The sequence below is a fragment of the Orcinus orca genome, chromosome 8 (genome assembly GCF_937001465.1).
Source record: "Orcinus orca chromosome 8, mOrcOrc1.1, whole genome shotgun sequence".
NCBI lineage: Eukaryota > Metazoa > Chordata > Mammalia > Artiodactyla > Delphinidae > Orcinus > Orcinus orca.
This window is the reverse complement of record NC_064566.1, coordinates 99,141,771-99,160,577: the sequence shown is the minus strand read 5'-3', so window position 1 is coordinate 99,160,577 and position 18,807 is coordinate 99,141,771. Positions and strand designations below refer to the sequence as shown.

Sequence of the window (18,807 nt, the reverse complement as noted above, 5' to 3'; positions counted from 1 at the left end):
AGAAACAAATGAGTCTTGTACCCTCAGAGATGAAACAGTATCCTTTTTGCTTTCTTCTGAGTTTCTTCTGTACGAAGTTTTTTACTGTCTCTGCCTAGGGCCATGCCATGCGTTAAGCACCGTGATTTGACCTTGATTATTTTATCATTGGCCGAGACTCCTAGTGACAAGTGTGAAAGCTAGAGTTTGCAAGGATCCTACATGCTTCAACTGTGTTTCCTATAGTAATTTAAGTAACTAGAGATAAAGGATCATAGATTTATAGCATTTTGCAGCTGGGATGGACCTTGTAGTTCATTTCGGCCAATGCTTCGTTTAAGAAAAAAGAAACTTAAGGCTCGGGGGAAGCTGAGATTTGCCCAAGTCACGCATTGAGTAAATGGCAGGTCAGGGCCCAGAGCTCCCTGTCTTCTGACCCAGTCCTTTACCCACAACACGTAACAAGCCTTAAGGCGTTTCCTTTGTCCCCTCGATCCTGTTGGCCGAGCTGCCTAGGCTCTCCATCAGGTCTGGTAGGAGACCCTGTCCTCTGGGTCCACTTCTAGGAGACATTTGTCCCCATCCTCCCAACTTCTGGGTGTGGCCTCCCTGGCATCAGCTTTCAGGAAGCTTCAGGTGAATGGCTGTTTTCATTTCTTTCTTTCTTTCTGTTTTTTTTTTTTTTTTGGCAACTCTAAGAGTAGCCTGGAGGCTACTGCAGAGGCAAAAAGATGATTTGAGCTGTCCCTCTTTTCTAACTTTTCGGAAACTGGAATGAATTTTCTTCTTCTTCTTCTTCCTTTTCCGCTGTACATAGTTTTAACTAATGACGTCAACAGGCCCTCCAGGCTGATTTCAAAGGGCTTTATCCCTTATGAAGCAGGTATAAAACCCGGTACAAGAGCAACCGCCCCATGTAACACTATACACTGGATTAAGAAGACATCAGCTGCTAGAATTTTTCTTGATTCTTCTAGAAAAACAATCAGTGGGGACGGTTTCATAAAAATCTTCCCTGAAACCATATTGTGATTTCAAAGTAGTAAACCCATGGCCAAAAAAAGGGATGTCATCACGCTAAATTACTAGGTAGTAGGCGTTTATGTTCTGCAAACAAGGGCTCAGTGAGGCTCTGGGGATTCCCACCCATTTTTAGGAACCATATCCCCCATCACCTAGGGATACTGTATGACTGATAACTCCAAAAGGAGACAGACTTGGGAGCAGCACAGTGTTGGACAATATTTTGGAACTGTGATTTTTTTTTTCCTGCCTGTATTTTCTCCATGCCATTCCTCTGAATGATTGAAGAGTGATATGATGATTTTTCTCTAGGAAACGGAACGTTGGGAAAGTGGGTAGGGTTGGCTCGCTGAGCAAGTAATGACCCATCTGGGCAGAAGGCAGTCTTTTACCCATCAGAAGGTAGGTAGCTATTCTCAGGCATAAGAATAAACCCTTAAGTGATAAGATGTCAGTCACAAACATCACTTAGATCCAGCAGTAACCCTTGAAACACACTTAAAATTCAATCTAGCAGGTGACCTTTAGCTGTTGGGCTTTTTGATGCCATTTGTCTTCAGGGTCGATAGCGACATTTCCAATCTCTCTGGTGTTCTGAATAGACGTCTTGTCCGTTACTCTGACGGGGTAGGAGATCTAAGGGGGTAAAACATACAGCACGTTAACTGGATTCATTTTAGTCTTATGGCCATGGGGCTCGAGTCTGTACTCTAGAAAGAGGTCCTGCAGGGTTACATTTTATTTATAGTTCATTTCAAGGATTCATCTCAGTCCTTAGGTATCTGGATTATTCCCAAGGAAAATGGGAATAAACAACGTTTTCTCTTGCAGGGATGATGTGAGAATTGGTGTTTTGAGGTCAAACTGCTAATTATTGGGTTGGCCAAAAAATTCGTTCCGTAAGCTTATGGGAAAAACCCGAATGAATTTTTTGGCCAACCCAATACTTTAAATGCTCAATACATACTCAGGGGACCTGATTTTCGAACAGTTATCTGAGCCGGATGCTGCAACTAATGTTTAAGTATGCCAAACAAATTATGAAATAACACTATACCCCAAGATGATGATAAGAACAACAAAAGTAACTAATATACATTGAATGCTCATGATAGCTGTCCTAAGCATTTCGTATACATTAGTTAATTCTCACAACAGTCTTACCAGGTATGTACCTTTTATTATCCCCTTTTTGCAAATGAAAAAACTGAGGAACAGAGAGGTTAAGTAACTTGCCCAGAATCAACAGCTAGTAAGCAGAGGAGCCAGGCAGTCTAACTCCAGAGACTGTACATTTAGTGATTTTGCTAAATTAACTCACTTATTGGAAATATCATCTTTGACTTGCAGAATTTGTAGTTTTGACACCCCATAAATTGGAATGATGTAGGTTAGTGGTGCTCAACTTTAGACAGATATTAGAATACCTAGGAAGCTTTTAAAAATTAATGTTCTGGTCCCATCCCAGATCAATTAAATCAGAAGCTCTGGGAGTGGCCCCAGATATAAGTCTCATACTTTAAAAGCTCCCCAGGTGGGTCTAACCTGAAGACAGGTTTGGGAGCCAGTGATGAAGGCAGCTGTGTGGGATTTCGGTCCCCAAATTATTGATGGATTTAGGTCCCCAAATTATTGATGGATTTAGGTTCCCAAATTATGGAGGCTCTCATTAGCTACCTGTTTTAAGTCAAGGAATTAGATTGTCTTCTGTGCTATACGGAATTCTAGCCACCAGGTAGCATTTCAGAAACAAACTTAAAGTTCTGCGATAGTAATGTTGGCAAAGGTTCTGGCGGTAATTATCCAATACACCCTCTATCAACAACGTCTATCCAGTACACCTGGTAGACGTTCCTCCCCTCACTGCCTAATCACTTGCCCCTTCTCCAGGCAGGAGTTATCTGCTTGTCACTATTCGTATAGGTTTAAAGATCTTGACGGAGAAAGAAGGAACAAGGTGGCTTGTGAACAGTTCCTTTCTGTGGGAGACCTGGTCCTTTCAAACACTCCCTGGAGTAAAATGTTAGACCTTTGAATCTCTGTTGTATCAGTGATAAACATTATTTTCCATCCTCCAGAAACCTAAATGCTATAAGGCTCTTCCTTATAAGAGCAGTGATAGGTCTGTCTGTAATTTCTATCCCTCTGCCCTTTGAAATAACGTAGAATAAGTCAATCCCTCTGTCGGAAAACAGCCCTAAACTGGTAGAACCTAAGATGCCTTCCCCAAGCCTTCTCTTATATAGAAGACTTCTCAAGATGTCTTTGTCATTCCTCCTGGGAAAGATTATTCATATGGGGTCCTGTGGCCACCCTGCTTTGTCACCTGCAAGATGCTGGCCTCCCCATTTCTAAACTGATGTCCTTAATTTTAAAATTTAGATTCAGGGTTTGATACTTGTTTTGTTAAATTTCCCCTGGTGAACTGTGTGGTGTGAGAAGTAGCAAGGTGGAACGCTGGAAAGAGCATGGGGTTTAGAATCTGTTATGGCTGCGTTTAAATTCTCCCTCTGCTGCTGACTTTTTATGCAGACTAGTATTCAATGCAGAAAGAGGCAAAAATACTTGTTAAATATTAACTAGTAAGCAGGCATTTGACAGTGAAGATAACCTCATTCCTTACCACTCAAGGTGGCTTCTCTGACACAAGAAAGACTATTTGTTCCTTTTGTTTTGGGTGTAACCCCCTCTCTCCCTGAATGCCTCCCTATCACAACTGCCCTACTAATATATACAAATAAGGGAAATAGTGTGAAAGTTTCAGTACTTAAAGGATCTGAAAATGGGAAAAAATGAAAATATAACTTTTTCCATGTTTGAATTCTCACCGCTAATACAAGGTACAAAATGTACTATTGGATCATGGCAATTTTTAAGTGACAAACGGAAGTAATGAACAGGTTTTGAGTGATTACCTACTCTGCAAATGGAAAACTTCACAATACTGTGGAACAGTTTAACTTGTGCTGAGATGGAAAGTTTGGAGTTGTAAATGCTATAAATGCCCAAGGTCAGGAACCACTTCTCATGTTTCCATCTCTCAGTCCCTCACTGGTTCCAGAAACATGGGATGACAGTAACAGTATTAGATTTCACAGCTTCTGTCATCATTTGCTCAAAGGCTTCAGTCCCTTACTGCCATGACGTTAAACAGATACACAACTCATTTAAAAGAAAAATCAACTCCATCCTGGAGGAGAAATGAAGGTCGGGGCAGGAAAAAAAATCTAAATAGGCTGCCTAAGCAGGCGAGGAAATCATCCTTTTTTAAACCTCAAACACGCAATGTCTTGGACAAGCTGGAGCCTGGGAGAAGTGGGGTTTATTCCTAGATCTGCCACTAGGGGGTCTGAGTCCGGCTTTTGTAAAGGGGACTTAGTTAATTTGGTTTTTCACTGGTGATATCAATTGTTTGATTAACAACGATGGGATCCCTCATGGAGCTCTGATAAAAATTTTACAAATGAAAAATACATTGTCCTACGCTTCCTTCCCCAGAGAACATAGGATGTATAATATTTCCATCCACAGGCTGTTTTGGTAGAACTTGGTGTCTGAATCACTCCACTGAGTCTCTGAGTGAGTAAAACATACTTCTACATTATCTCTTTGAAAGTGGAATGGGACACAACCTCTGCTAGCTATTTATTTTTTTTCCTTGGTGAACCATTCTATTAATACCAATCAAATCGAGAAAATGATCAAATGAAATTGCATTTTGAGCATCATAAGCTGTGTAATGTCTATTCTGTTAAATTGGGGCCATAATTGCTTCTCCACTGAAAAGATACAACAAAGACAGCAATCATGGCATGTCATTATCCCAGACTAGAAAACCGGCCTTTCCTTGGAGGACTTCAAAGGCTTGTGGTTCTCGAATTGCATTTGCTGCTATTGTCGGAGCGCAGGCAATCTTGATTAGGTGTTTACACTGAGGTAAGGCGCAGAGCAGAGCGCCTGAGTGCCTGGGTCTAGAGCCATTAAAAAATTGTACATTATGTCCCTGGCTTTGAAGTGAGGGTTTATATGTAGGAGAGCAACTCAGACTGAGTACAGCTGAGCTAGATTGGGCAGCTACTTCTCTCTCAAAGAAACTCATCAGGTTCTTGGAGAATCAGCGCCACAAAAAAAGTTGATGCTTTTCCAAGAGCTGTATGTGAATCACTGTGTATCCGCAGAGACACACACTGAAACATGTTTAAATAGAACATCACTGTGTGGTCCTGCAGTCGCGGGAGGTTCGGGTGCTTTTTTCCCCTCTATTGTTTTCTGTTAATAACCTTGTGTTTAGATGTCCTGGGGAGTCTCGCATTAATTTATTAGGTTCCTTGTTGCTCTCATTCCTTGATGGTGTTAACAACGAGCGTATATCCCAGTTAAAATAGGCCAGAGAGTCCTACTTTTCTAAATGTGGCATTTGCTTGCCATGATTCCAACACAGCTGTTATTGAATCCCTCTCTTTGGGGCGTAATCAGTGGACTCAGTTGATGTTTCTTTGTTAACTTGGCTCATGAGTGATATGCAGTTTTAACTGTCCTATTTCTAATACACTTTGCTCTGTGTCAGTCTGCACCTGCTGAGATCAATGGTACTGCCCCCTGTATTGACAAACGGCCAGCAGAAGAGGTGGAGGCGTGGCAACACACAGAACCTGCCACGGTCAGGCTCCACCACGGGGATTTAGGACAGCTGTTTGAATTACCTGGGGATTTGTATTAATTATTCAGCTATTTAGAGACAAAACACCTGAAACCTGAAATGTTTTGGCTCTGCCTGGCCACCTTCTCCATCCTGTAGAACGCTTCGTAATGTATCAGTATTTAGCACGTACGGGCTCAGGAAGAAATGGATGACACTGACACCTCTGGATATATTATTTTTACATTCATTTTCCAGATAAGATACTTGAGCTTTTAACAACCCCAGACTAATTACGCCAGTCCCCTACTTTAAAATCCTTTGATGCGTTTCCATTGCCCTTGCCTTTAAAGGTTTGTAAGGCCCTGCATCCTCTACTCTTCAGCCTCCCCTCCCTGCTCTCTTTAGACTGTACTTTTTCAGGTCTGCTGTTGGGCCACAGGCTCTGGGTCCACACACACAGGGCCATTCTTTGACTGGAAAGTCCCCTTTACCTCACTTATTCTGACCAATCCCATTCGCTGTTCTAGCCTTGGCTGAAATATAGTTAGCCTTCCCTGATACCCTGGAGGAGGTTATAACAGATGCACCTGAGCTCACGGCCTTAGTGCTCCGTCCTTTCCCTTGTGTGACAAGTTTCACCCTGGTCATTATGTTTGTCTCGCCTCTAGATGTTAAGTCCCATGAGGGCAGGAAAAGTAGGGACTCCGTGCTGGACTGTTCGGCCCCAGAGGCGCTACTCCCATGAGCTACGTGGTGGTTCTGGATGTGCCTGGTGCATATGTGCTCAATAAATGTTACTGAGTGAGAAGGTCAATCTACATCGCTCACTGGACGCTCCGTTTACATCAGAACACATCTAATCTAGCGTTTATCTGGCTAGATCTGTGGTTTATGTTAAAGCCTGGAGGCTGTCAGCTAAACAAGGTGGAAGCTAGGATCCCATCTCTGTTCTTTCCCTCGCTGGTTCGGCCCCAGGCCCAATGGCCCTTCAGCACTTCAGCCCTCGGCATTTGCTGTTCCCTTTTCCAAGGAAGCCCTTTCTTCAGATATTTGCCTGGCGGTTTCTCCCACCTCCTCTGTGATCTGTTTACAGTTGTAACCCCGCTCCCAGCATCCCCTCTCCCTCTGCTGTGCCTCATTTCTCTCCTCACCATTACATCACCTACTACTACGCTGATGATCTGTTTCGTCTATTGTCTGTCTCCTCCTAATAGAAAGTTAGCCCCACAAAGGCTGGGATTTTTGTCTGCTTTGTTCACGGATGTATTCCAAGTACTTAGGACAATGCCTGACACCTAATAAGCTCTTAATAATTATATGCAAAGGAACGAAGCAATCAGCTGTTTTCAAGAACGCGAAAGAGATTTTTAGGAATGTGTCTGAACTTCCCGTTAACACAACTCAGAATATTGTAGGTGTGACCTCTGGTTGGTCACAGGATGCAAACTTCTCCATTACTAAAATCCTTCAGCGATTCCACGTCATGTAGAGGAAAGGCCTAACTCTCCAGCACAGTAGGCTAAAACTTGAGCATGTATCAGAATCAGTTAGAGGGCTTGTTGAAACACAGGGGTGAAGGCGTCACCCCAGAGTTTCTGACTCAGGAGATCTGGGCTGGGGCCCGAGAATTTTCATTTCTAATGAGTTACCAGGCGGTTCTGATGCTGCTGGTCCGGGGACCACATCCTGAGAGCCCCCGCTTTCAAATGACACACAGGGGCCTACATGAAAGGCCCGTGCCCATTTCTCTAGCCTAAATATGCACACGCCCATCCTCATGATCTAGTCATGCACAACACGGAAGTTCTCCTTAACTAACTTGCTAGATTAAGTAACACTCTCCAGTCCTTTCTTAAGATAGTGGGCCAAATGCTCATGGCTGGTCAGCTACTCTGTGGTATGCCTTGGTACGTCTATTTCCACTAGTTGAGTTATATATTTACCAAGAGTCTTTTATGAGTGTTCTCAAACCTGTCTATTCCTATTGTACGTGTTGTTAAAATTATGAACTTTCTTTTTAAAAGTTAGATCATCTGGAGAAATCTGAGTGTGAATAGAGAGTTGTTTCCATGAAAAAATAAGTTAAATAATTTAGAATGACCCAATAAAGCAAATGGAAAGATAACTGGGGAGGGGTGTCTGTAAAAGACTAGGGAAGAGTCACAAAAATCTAGAAAGATTATGATCTTAGCTCGTTTCTAAACACTTTTTAAGTTTTTACGTTGCTTTCAAGAAATCGAGGGCTTCACTGGTGGCACAGTGGTTGAGAGTCCGCCTGCCGATGCAGGGGACACGGGTTCGTGCCCCGGTCTGGGAAGATCCCACATGCCGCGGAGCGGCTGGGCCCGTGAGCCATGGCCGCTGAGCCTGCGCATCCGGAGCCTACGCTCCGCAACGGGAGAGGCCACAACAGTGAGAGGCCCGCGTACTGCAAAAAAAGACAAAGAAATCGGAAGTGAACACCATAGATGTTTCAAACTGACGTGAGAACGATAATACAAATCTGTAGTCCATTGAATATACACTGACAGGAAGGCCCAGCGGCTCAGTAAAAGGTTGGTGAATTAATGCGTATTTATATACTTTAAGTGAAAGTAGAGTACTTACGGTCGTCGTTTGCCACATCTGCTTTAACCACTTCACGTGCTTAACTGACCAACTGCCAGGTCATGACCAGCACCAAAGTGCTTCCCCCTGTACCCACAGGTCTCTACTTAAACAGTGTCCTTTCTCACCCTCATGCCATCCCATATGCTCTCTCTGCCTGTGGTAACTTTGCTGTCCACCTCCACCTGTTACTTTCTACTTCTCCCTAAAGAATCAGTTCAATGACTGCCTCTTCCGTGAAGCCCTCTCTGACTTCCCCCGACAGACTTGGGTACTTCTTCTTCTGGGTTCCTTTGGGGCCAGACATGTATCCAGGACAGCAGTTATCACTTGGTTCTGACTGTTTACATGTCTGCTTCCCACTTGGCCAGAAGCTCCTGAAGAGCATATACACTGACAGCAGTTTATAAAATGACCACAGGATCGTAGCATCTGGGGGAATTTGGTAGAGAGGCAAAGGATGGTTCCCATCACCATAGCTCTCGACTTTACTGCACAACAGTGCACTATGGCCTGGGTTAGAGAGCACAGAATTATCAGGTTCTCCAGGCACATTTTGGACACCTATCCTTAGACAGGATTAATTCTGTTCAAGTTCTGGTTTTTGAAAGGGCGTGCTTCAGTTATGGGGAAAGTTTTCTTTCCATGGATCCCTCCTCAGTGATGTCGAATTAGTGAAGTGTCACTCCATAGATCAGATAAATAAGTGCCGAATAGTGCATACAAGAAAGATGCCTTAAGAAACCTCTTGTACTGAAAAACCATAAAGTTCAGTTTAAATTATGCTGTCATAAGTAAGTGTTCTTGTTGTGGTTGCACAGGGCAAAATAAAAAACAAAAGGTCAATCAGTGAACATACCCAGAGTACCTACTCTGTAGAAGCGTATTTTTAATGAGTATCATATGAGATATGGGACTCAAAAACACCATCAGACTAGAGGAATTCTATAAAAAAGAATTCTGTGTTTCTAACCAAACATAATTAGAAAAAGATGATCATAATTTAAATAAAGGTAAAGTTTAATTTTATAGACAACCAAAAGTTTCACAAACCATGAAATTTAAAACCATGGAAAAGGAGAGTGTCACATGACTTCTATATTAATCTTATCCAATGGGAGGCTAAATTCAAATCAAATGTTCAATAATAAATATATTTATACAGGGCTATATGATTATGCAAAGTGTTCACATACAGCATCTTATTTGGGCATCTCAATAATCCTGGGTCTGTAGAAGAAGGCAAACATTTGTAACCTCACTCTGATGGGGAAAAACAAAGCTCAGCAAGGTTTTTTTGTATTTACCTAAGGTAATAATTGGCTCTAATAATAACGGGGCTCAAATCTGGTCTTCCAATGCCAAATTCCATTATTTAAGTCAAGAGCACAAGCTCGCTAGTCTTTTTTATTTTTTCATTTTGAAAGTGGTAAAATTCTGAACCCCCCCAAAACTATTTAAAAATCACATTCCTTCATAAAAGATGTAGAAAGTGCTTACTGTATGCCAGGCTCTCGGAGTTCAGAGATGAGCCTTTAGGAGCTCAGAGTCATGTAAAGACATACAGACACATACAGTAAATAGTGCAGTGTGGTGTTACGGATTCTACGGTGGATGTTCAAGGATGAGGGAGGAACTCAGAGAGTCTTCATAAAGATAGGGGATTTTGAGTTGAATCTCAGAAGAAGGCTGAGATTTTCCCAAGCAAACAAGACAGGGAAAAGTAATCCATCAGCCTGGACAGAGGCCCAGGGGAAATACTGGGTTCTGGGAGCTGTGAGTTCCCAGAGTACGACTGGAGCATAGGATGCAAGGGAGGAGTGACAAAGGATGAGGCTAAAATGGCAGGAAGGAGCCAGGTCACAAAGGGCCTCGAGTACCACTCTGAGAGTCAGAATTTTATCTTGAAATCAACAGGGACTCTCATTAAGCAGGAGATTGATATCAGATTTGTATCTAAGAAGAACATTTGTGAAGGCAGTGGAGAAGATAGATTTGAAAGAGTTATGATGTGAAATTGCACTTCAAAGTGTCAAATATTCATATGTTCCTTATCACCAAGTGTAAATATTTGAAATACAACTGAGACCAAAGGCAACTATTAAAGAAATATTGCCAACAAGTTGGGTACAAGACCGTAGGGTCCTATAATCCATGGGGCAGTGTTTGATTGACTGGGGACCCTCAGGAGACAGCATGGTGAGTGTGAGGTGTGTCCACCCCCGTTGTGTACAGTCTTTTGGGAGTCACATCATAGAATGAGCTGCAAGAGCCTACAGATGTTATTCTTTTGACAACACTTTGTTCTTATTCTACCTGCAGTCACGTCCCTTTCATTTTGAGACACTGTAGCCTGAAAAAAAAAAAAAGCTATTTAGGAGAACCTATTCCCGGGGTGGATTCCTTTCTCGTGGCTTAAGGAATGACCAGTGGTAATAACAGCTTCCCTTCACTGAGTGTCTGCCACGTGTCAGGAGCTTTGTATAAGCTCTTCCAGTAGCCCTCCAAGGCAGAAATGGACCCCATACAATAGACGAAGAAGATAAGGTTTGAAGAGTCACTTGCTCAAATATCTAGTTGGTGGTACCACCTAGTACACGGAAAAGCCAGCATTTAACCCATGATAGTCTGACTCCCAAACCAGTGTTCTGTTTCAATTTCATCTCTTCTCCCACTATATTGTGTTGCCCCTAGGAGAGAATGCTGCTTTCAAGGCTGAGGTCCCAGAGCTTACACAGTCTTTTCTTTTTCGTCCATTCACGTTTCAACTCGAATGATATCTCCTCAGAGAGCCCTTCCCCAAGTACCTCGCTAAACATCCCAGTTACACCCTGCTCATTACTTTATTAAAGAAAGTTGATTCAGTATCCTTTGAGATGTTTATCCCTTCCTGAAGTTGTTACGTGTTTCCTGTCACCTGACTGGATGTAAGTCCCTTGCAGGCCGGGCTCTGCATGTCTTGTTTTCTGTTACGTCCCTAGCACTAAGAAGAGTACCTAGCACACACTGTTGCTCAATAAATGCTTGTTGGCTGAGTTACCTGCTACCTCAGCAACAGTCTCAAAGATGTGCTGATGCTCAGAATGGGTAGTGGATTCTATTCAGGACTTTACATTGTTTAGAAGGCCATAGCTAATTGAATAACCTTTCTATATGCACACTGCAAAGTATCTGTAATTTCTTTAAGAAATTTCAAGGAAAAAACCAGAATAACATGTATGAAGCACTTACTGCTCCTTTCTGAGCCTGTACTAAATTTCGCCTTCATCAGCCTTCAAAGTCACATTAGAATCAAGATAGAAAGGTAGCTCAGGACTTCCCTGGTGGCGCAGTGGATAAGAATCTGCCTGCCAATGCAGGGGACACAGGTTCGAGCCCTGGTCTAGGAAGATCCCACGTGCCGCGGAGCAACTAAGCCCATGCGCCACAACTACTGAGCCTGCGCTCTAGAGCTACGAACCACAACTATTGAGACCACGTGCCACAACTACTGAAGCCCGCATGCCTAGAGCCTGTACGCCGCAACAAGAGAAGCCACCGCAATGAGAACCCCGCGCACCGCAATGAAGAGTTGCCCCCGCTCACCACAACTAGAGAAAGCCTGCACGCCAGCAACGAAGGCCCAAACGCAGCCAAAAACAACAACAAAAAAAGGTAGCTCATTGTTGAAGAGACAATTTCCTTTAATGGTAGATCATAAATTGACTCAAATTCTAGTGAGTTTCAGACAAATACTTATGGTTATGAAACAAATCATAAATAAAAGTAAGCACTGAATATTCACCAGCGAAGTTATTGGCTGACTGTGATACTTAGCTGCCGTCTAGCGTGTGTTGGTTTTTACATCAGTTCCTTGCCTCACACATCATGTGACTAAGATCTTGCAATGTATTCAAACGTGATTTTTCCAGTGCATTTTAATGTGAGATTAACAGATCTATGAAAAATGGTGAAATGATTGTGGAGAAATTGAATTTAAAAATTAGTGGTTCTACTCTGAGCCATTATTTTCAAGCAAAAGTGCAATTCAGGTGACCCTGAGCAATCAGGGGGGTGTAAAGTTACCAGGGTTCCTACAAAACACTGTATATTCTAAACACATAGGCATGGTTCAAAAATAAGAGATATGGAAAGGTATAAAGTGAAAAGTTTTGCTCCCACCCTACTCCCCCTCCAGCCTCTTACAATTAACCACCTATGTATCTTTTCTCACTTTTTTTTTTTTTTTTTTTGTGGTACACGGGCCTCTCACTGTTGGGGGTCTCTCCCGTTGCGGAGCACAGGCTCCGGAGGTGCAGGCTCAGCGGCCATGGCTCACGGGCCTAGCCGCTCCGCGGCATGTGGAATCTTCCCAGACCGGGGCACGAACCTGTGTCCTCTGCATCAGCAGGTGGACTCTCAACCACTGCGCCACCAGGGAAGCCCTACTAGAGCCATCTTACAGAAAAAACAGAACAAACCTTTTGGCCAATCCAATAGTTCCCTGTGCTATACAGTAGGACCTTGTTGTTTATTTTATATATAGTAGTTGGTATTTGCTAATCCTAAACTCCTAATTTATCCCTCTCCCACCCCCTTTCCCCTTTGGTAACCATAAGTTTGTTTGCTGTGTCTGTGAGTCTGTTTCCGTAAATAAGTTCATTTGTGTCACATTTTAGATTTCACATATAAGTGATATCATACGGTATTTGTCTTTCTCTTTCTGGCTTACTTCACTTAGTATGATAATCTCTAGTTGCATCATGTTGCTGCAAATGTGGCATTATTTTGTTCTTTTTTATGGCTGAGCAGTATTTCATTGTATATATGTATTACCTCTTCCTTATCCATTCATCTGTCGATGAAGATTGTTTCCATGTCTTGGCTATTGTGAATAGTGCTGCTGTGAAAGTAGGGGTGCATGTATCTTTTTGAATTATAGTTTTGTCTGGATATATGCCCAGGAGTGGGATTGCTGGAACATATGGTAATTCTGTTTTAGTTTTCTGAGGAACCTCCATACTGTTTCCCACAGTGGCTGCACCAACTTACATTCCCACCAAAAGTGTAGGAGGGTTCCCTTTTCTCCACACTCTCTCTAGCATTTGCTATTTGTAGACTTTTTAGTGATGGCCATTCTGACCAGGGTGAGGTGGTACCTCACTGCAGTTTTTTTTTTTTTTTGCGGTACGTGGGCCTCTCACTGCTGTGGCCTCTCCCGTTGCGGAGCACAGGCTCCGGATGCGCAGGCTCAGCAGCCATGGCTCACGGGCCCAGCCACTCCGCAGCATGTGGGATCTTCCCGGACCGGGGCACGAACCCGTGTCCCCTACATCGGCAGGTGGACTCTCAACCACTAGGCCACCAGGGAAGCCCCTGTATACACTTTTATACAACTTTAGCTTCTCTTTTAGTAATAATAAATCCTGATAGGTTGTCCATCCATAATGGTTCATGAAGAACATCTCTTTTTTTTTAATAGCTACAGTGTACTCTGTTATATGAATATACTATAATTTATTACACATTTCCCAAATGATAGACATCTGGGTACTTTCTAATCTTTTGCTATTAGAAATGAGGACAAAATAAATGATTTTGTTCAAGGGTTATTTCAAAACTGCACACATATAACTAGGATACATTCCTGGGAGTGGAAGATGTTGGGTCAATTTAAAAAATAATAATTACTAACATGTATATAGTGCTTGCTATAAGCCAGGCATTGATTTAAGCACTCTCCATATATTAACTCATTTAATATTCTTAATAATCCTTTGAGGAAGGTACTAGTATTATCTCCATTTTAAAGATGAGGTTACTGAGGCACAGAGAGGTTAAGCAACCTGCCCAAGGTCAGATGGCTAGCAGGTGTCAGTGTCAACCAACCTGGCTTGAAAGCCTATACCCTTGGCCATTATGCTTTGCTTTCTCAAGGAGTGTATGTAGTATTTGTATTTTAAGTAGATATTAACAAATTGTCCCCCATACTAGTTAATCCAATTTATTCTCTCATCAGCTTGACTATACTTTTTTGCCCAGAGGTAAACTGGGCAAAAATTGGGAATTTTGTTGGTTTAATTATAGATGAAAATGGAATCCCAATGTAGTATTAATTTGGATTTCTCTTATAATGACCAAAGTTGGATATCTTTTCGTATGTTTAATAGCCATATGTATTAACTTTTCTGTGAATTATCTATCCATATCTTTTGTGAATTTTTATATTGGGATATTGGTCTTTTTCTTATTGATTTCTAGGAGCTCTTTATATATTAGAGCTGTTAGTGTTTTGGCTGTGATATGAATTAGAAATATTTTTTCTAGTTCTTTATATTTTGGCTTTCTTATGCCTTTTTTCTTGCAGAAGCTTTTGATATTTATGTATAGTTGACCCTCAAACAAAGTGGGGGTTAGGGGCACTGACCCTCCATGCAGTTGAAAATCTATGTATAACTTTACAGTCAGCCCTCCATATCTGTAGTTCTGTATTTGTGAATTCAACCAACTAAAGATCGTGTAGTACTGTAGCATGTATTTTTTAAATAATCCACAAATAAGTGGACCTGTACAGATCAAACCCATGTTGTCCAAGGGTCAACTGTAGTCAAATCTATCAGTCTTTTGTAGATTTTGGACCTCAAATCGGGTCCTACCTTTATCAAATCACAATATCAGATCATATATTCTCACACTAATTTGGTTCTATTTCTAGACTTTCTATTCTGTTCTATTTTTCTGTCTGTTTATGCATTAAATATTACCCTACTATTTAATTACTGAGGCTTAAAATATACTCTATTATCTAGTGGGGCTAGATTCTCTCATGACTCTTAATTTCCAGAGCTTGCTTTATCATTCTTTTTTTTAAAAATTTATTTTATTTATTTTTGGCTGCATTGGGTCTTCATTTCTGCACGTGGGCTTTCTCTAGTTGCAGCGAGCGGGGGTTACTCTTCCTTGTAGTGTGCAGGTTTCTCATTGCAGTGGCTTCTCTTGTTGTAGAGCACGGGCTCTAGGCAAGCGGGCTTCAGTAGTTGTGGCATGTGGGCTCAGCAGTTGTGGCATGTGGGCTCAGTAGTTGTGGCATGCAGGCTCAGTAGTTGTGACTCACAGACTCTAGAGCCCAGGCTTAGTAGTTGTGGCATATGGGCTTAGTTGCTCCGCAGCATGTGGGATCTTCCCGGACCAGGGCTCGAACCCATGTCCCCTGCATTAGCAGGCAGATTCTTAACCATTGCGCCACCAGGGAAATCCCTGCTTTATTATTCTTGCCTGTTTTTTTTAATGTGAACTTTTCAAGTTTTATTTTTTTTAAAAGGTTCACATTTTTTACCGGGATGTTGTGAACTTCTTAGACTTTCAAATCTTCCCAAATACAATACACTGCTTAAGACCCTGTCTGATTCAACTGGGCATGGAGGCTTGCAACAAAATGATATATTAAAAAGCTGGGTTTTCTTGGCCATGTAATGGTAATTGACATTTATTCATTTATTGAACAACAGAGGTCATTTATCCTTTCAGTATTTCTATTTTAAGGTATTTGTCATCTCTTTCAAAGAAATGAGTCGGGGAAAACAGACTTTCAAATATGAAAACCTTCCAGGTGGATGCTGCTTAATATAAAACAGCCTCCAAACCTGCCACCCCAACTTCTTACCTCACACCCCCCAAATCAACACAATAATCTGATCAGCCATTGCAAACATCAAGGGTCAATGGATACTGACTTACACAGTTGTTCCTGTAGGTTTCTGAAAAACCCTTTATGTTCTTTCTGTGTGGTCCAAGCACCAACAGCCTTGGCATCACCTGGGAGCTTGATAGAAATGCAGACTCTTGAGTCTCACCCCAGATTTACTGGATCAAAATCTGTATTTTAACGAGATCCTCAGGGCGTTCATGAGTATCTTTAAGTTTGAGGGAAAAAAGGATCAGTGGTTCTTAAAGTGTTGGCCTGGTAGCAGAAGCGGCGTCCCCTGGAACCATGTAGAAAATTCAGATCCCTGGGCCCTACCCTACCCCTACTGAATCAGAAATCCTTGGGTTAGGTCCAGGAACATGCCCTCCCCATGATTCTGATGTTTGAGAATCACTGCTCTAGATCAGTCTTAATGAAACACGAGGAATACCTGGGGAGCTTTGAAAGCTCCCCATGCTTACAGTGTACCCCAGATGACTTAAATTAGAGTTTCAGGGCTGCAGGCCAAGGAACCAGTATTCTTTTCATTTTCCAGGTATTCCAATGTGAAGCCAAGGACAAAAGCCACTGCTCTAGTCTGGAGCAATGCTTCTCAAACCTGGCTTCATGTTAGAACCACTTGAGGATCTTTAAAAAAAAATACTGATGCTCGGGATGTCACCCAGATATGTAAACTGGTCTGGGTAGAGCTGAGAATCACTTTGGGTTTTTTTCTCTGATGAATCTAATATCCAGCCAGAATTTCAAACCACTGCTCTAGAAATACCGTTTCTCCCACATAAACTTCAAATCACAGTAAAGAGAAGGAGATGGTAAATAGTTTGGAGGTGACGGAAGACAGATGCGTTGCATTTCCCATGTACTTACTGAGCCCTTACAATGTGTTAGGCTAATTACCATGAAGACTAAAAATAAATACAATGCATAGTTCTTGCCCATCAGGGGACGTATAATCTGCACTGGTAGAAAAACCTGCACATACTGCATATATAAATAATGATTTGAAAGGAACACATTCCACGCTACTGACTATAATTCAATAAACAAGTTATACCTATCATTCTATCATTGTAAGGTCAAACTAATTTGTATTCTTTTTTAAAGGAATAGGAGTAAAATGAAGGAAATATAGGTTGGAAAATGGTGAAGAAACAATTTTGAATATAATTAGCAATCAGCCCTTAAACATTTGAACCTGGAGAAAGTGGTGGACAAGGTCAATGGCCACTTCAAAGAATAATCCACAAGCTTAAAGACTGGGCAAGCCTAAAATGCTTTAAAGTTTCCTCCTTGGCATAATGAGAAGAAAATTATGCTATGGAATCACTGGCAACACACCATGATATTGTTTGTAAATTAAGTTATAACTATTAAGAAAAATTAGCAATTACAAAATCAATTAAAGAGTTTATAGTAAATCTTTTTTCACTTTTATTATTAGAGATATAACTAATTTTTTTGGCCTCACTATTTGCCTCTTCTCTTTTGAGAACACATTTAAAAATAAAGGAAAAATATTGCCCTAGTCTAGGAGAAATTATTGGCTATAAACATTTTTCACAGAATTTATATTTTAAAATGAGCAACCAAGCAAAATTCAAAATTTCACAGAAGTTTTATGGAAAAGTACATTAACAACTAAAACTGAGTCAAAAATGTTAAAAATTCTGTTTGAAGTCAGCTAAGTATTCATTTTGATAATCAACTAAATATACACACCCATTCCTTTGTTTTATTATTAGTTACAAAGGCAAGGATGTGACATAATCTTTTAAGACCATATAAGGAGTTTCTCAGTTAAGAAGAAAAAATCACAAATGTTCACCCACCTCACCCCTCTTGTTCTATCAGGAAATACTTACAGGTTAGAACAGGTGAGAGTACTCTACACAGCATCAGTTTGAATTTGGGAGAGGTCTAAGGGCATGCCTATTTAATGTAATAACCTCTCCTTCATATTTGAAAATGATCCCACATTAGTGGGTGATGAATTTCAAGTTGTCTCCTCAATAAGGGTGGTGGATGCACTGATCCAGCCAGTTTTCCCATGTTCACGAACATATCAACTAGGAAGTGGGCAGATGTGATCTTTATGTGCACCCATGAAATAGAACTAAGTTTACTGGCTCCAACAGGCTTTTTTTTTTTTTTCTGTTTTTTGGCCGTGCCGCACAGCATGCAGGATCTTAGTTCCCCCACCAGGGATCGAACCTGTGCCCCCTGCAGTGGAAGCGGGGTGTCTTAACCACTGGACCATCAGGGAAGTCCTCCAACAGGTTTTTTTTGTTTTGTTTTGTTTTGTGTTTTTTTTGAGTTTTTTTTTTTTTGCGGTAGGCGGGCCTCTTACTGTTGTGGCCTTTCCCGTTGAGGAGCACAGGCTCCGGACACGCAGGCTCAGCGGCCATGGCTCACGGGCCCAGCCGCTCCACGGCATGTGGGAACTTCCCAGACCGGGGCACAAACCCGTGTCCCCTGCATCGGCAGGCGGACTCTCAACCACTGTGCCACCAGGGAAGCCCCCTTCCAACAGGTTTTGAATCCATCATCTGGGATAGAATATACCCTCAAAACGATCAGATGAGAAAGGGACGGCACTTATTATTATTCCAATTTTATAGATGGGGAGACTAAAGTTTGTAATGGTATCACATCATTTGCACAGGATAAAAGACAGTACAGTGATTATCAATAGAAGTTGGAAAGATAATAGAAAGATAATAGGATCGACTGGATAATAAAAGAAAAATACTCATGTTGTATCCTGCCCTCCTTGCACCACCACCCAATATGTACACAGACTCTAAGTTGAGAATCACTCCTGTAAGTGAGCTGCTGTTATTGATATGAGTGTGTCATTGCACCTCCAACGTAC

At 41.7% G+C, this 18,807-nt stretch overlaps 1 protein-coding gene across 1 annotated transcript in view; it reads right to left on the bottom strand.

The window, feature by feature from the left end:
* JHY (junctional cadherin complex regulator) overlaps window positions 1-18,807 on the bottom strand; it is a 65,209-nt gene that overhangs the window by 28,304 nt on the left and 18,098 nt on the right. Inside the window, exon 4 of the mRNA XM_004280690.2 lies at window positions 1,525-1,638. Within this exon, the coding sequence (XP_004280738.1) occupies window positions 1,525-1,638 (114 nt within the window). The remainder of the gene's footprint in view (window positions 1-1,524; window positions 1,639-18,807) is intronic.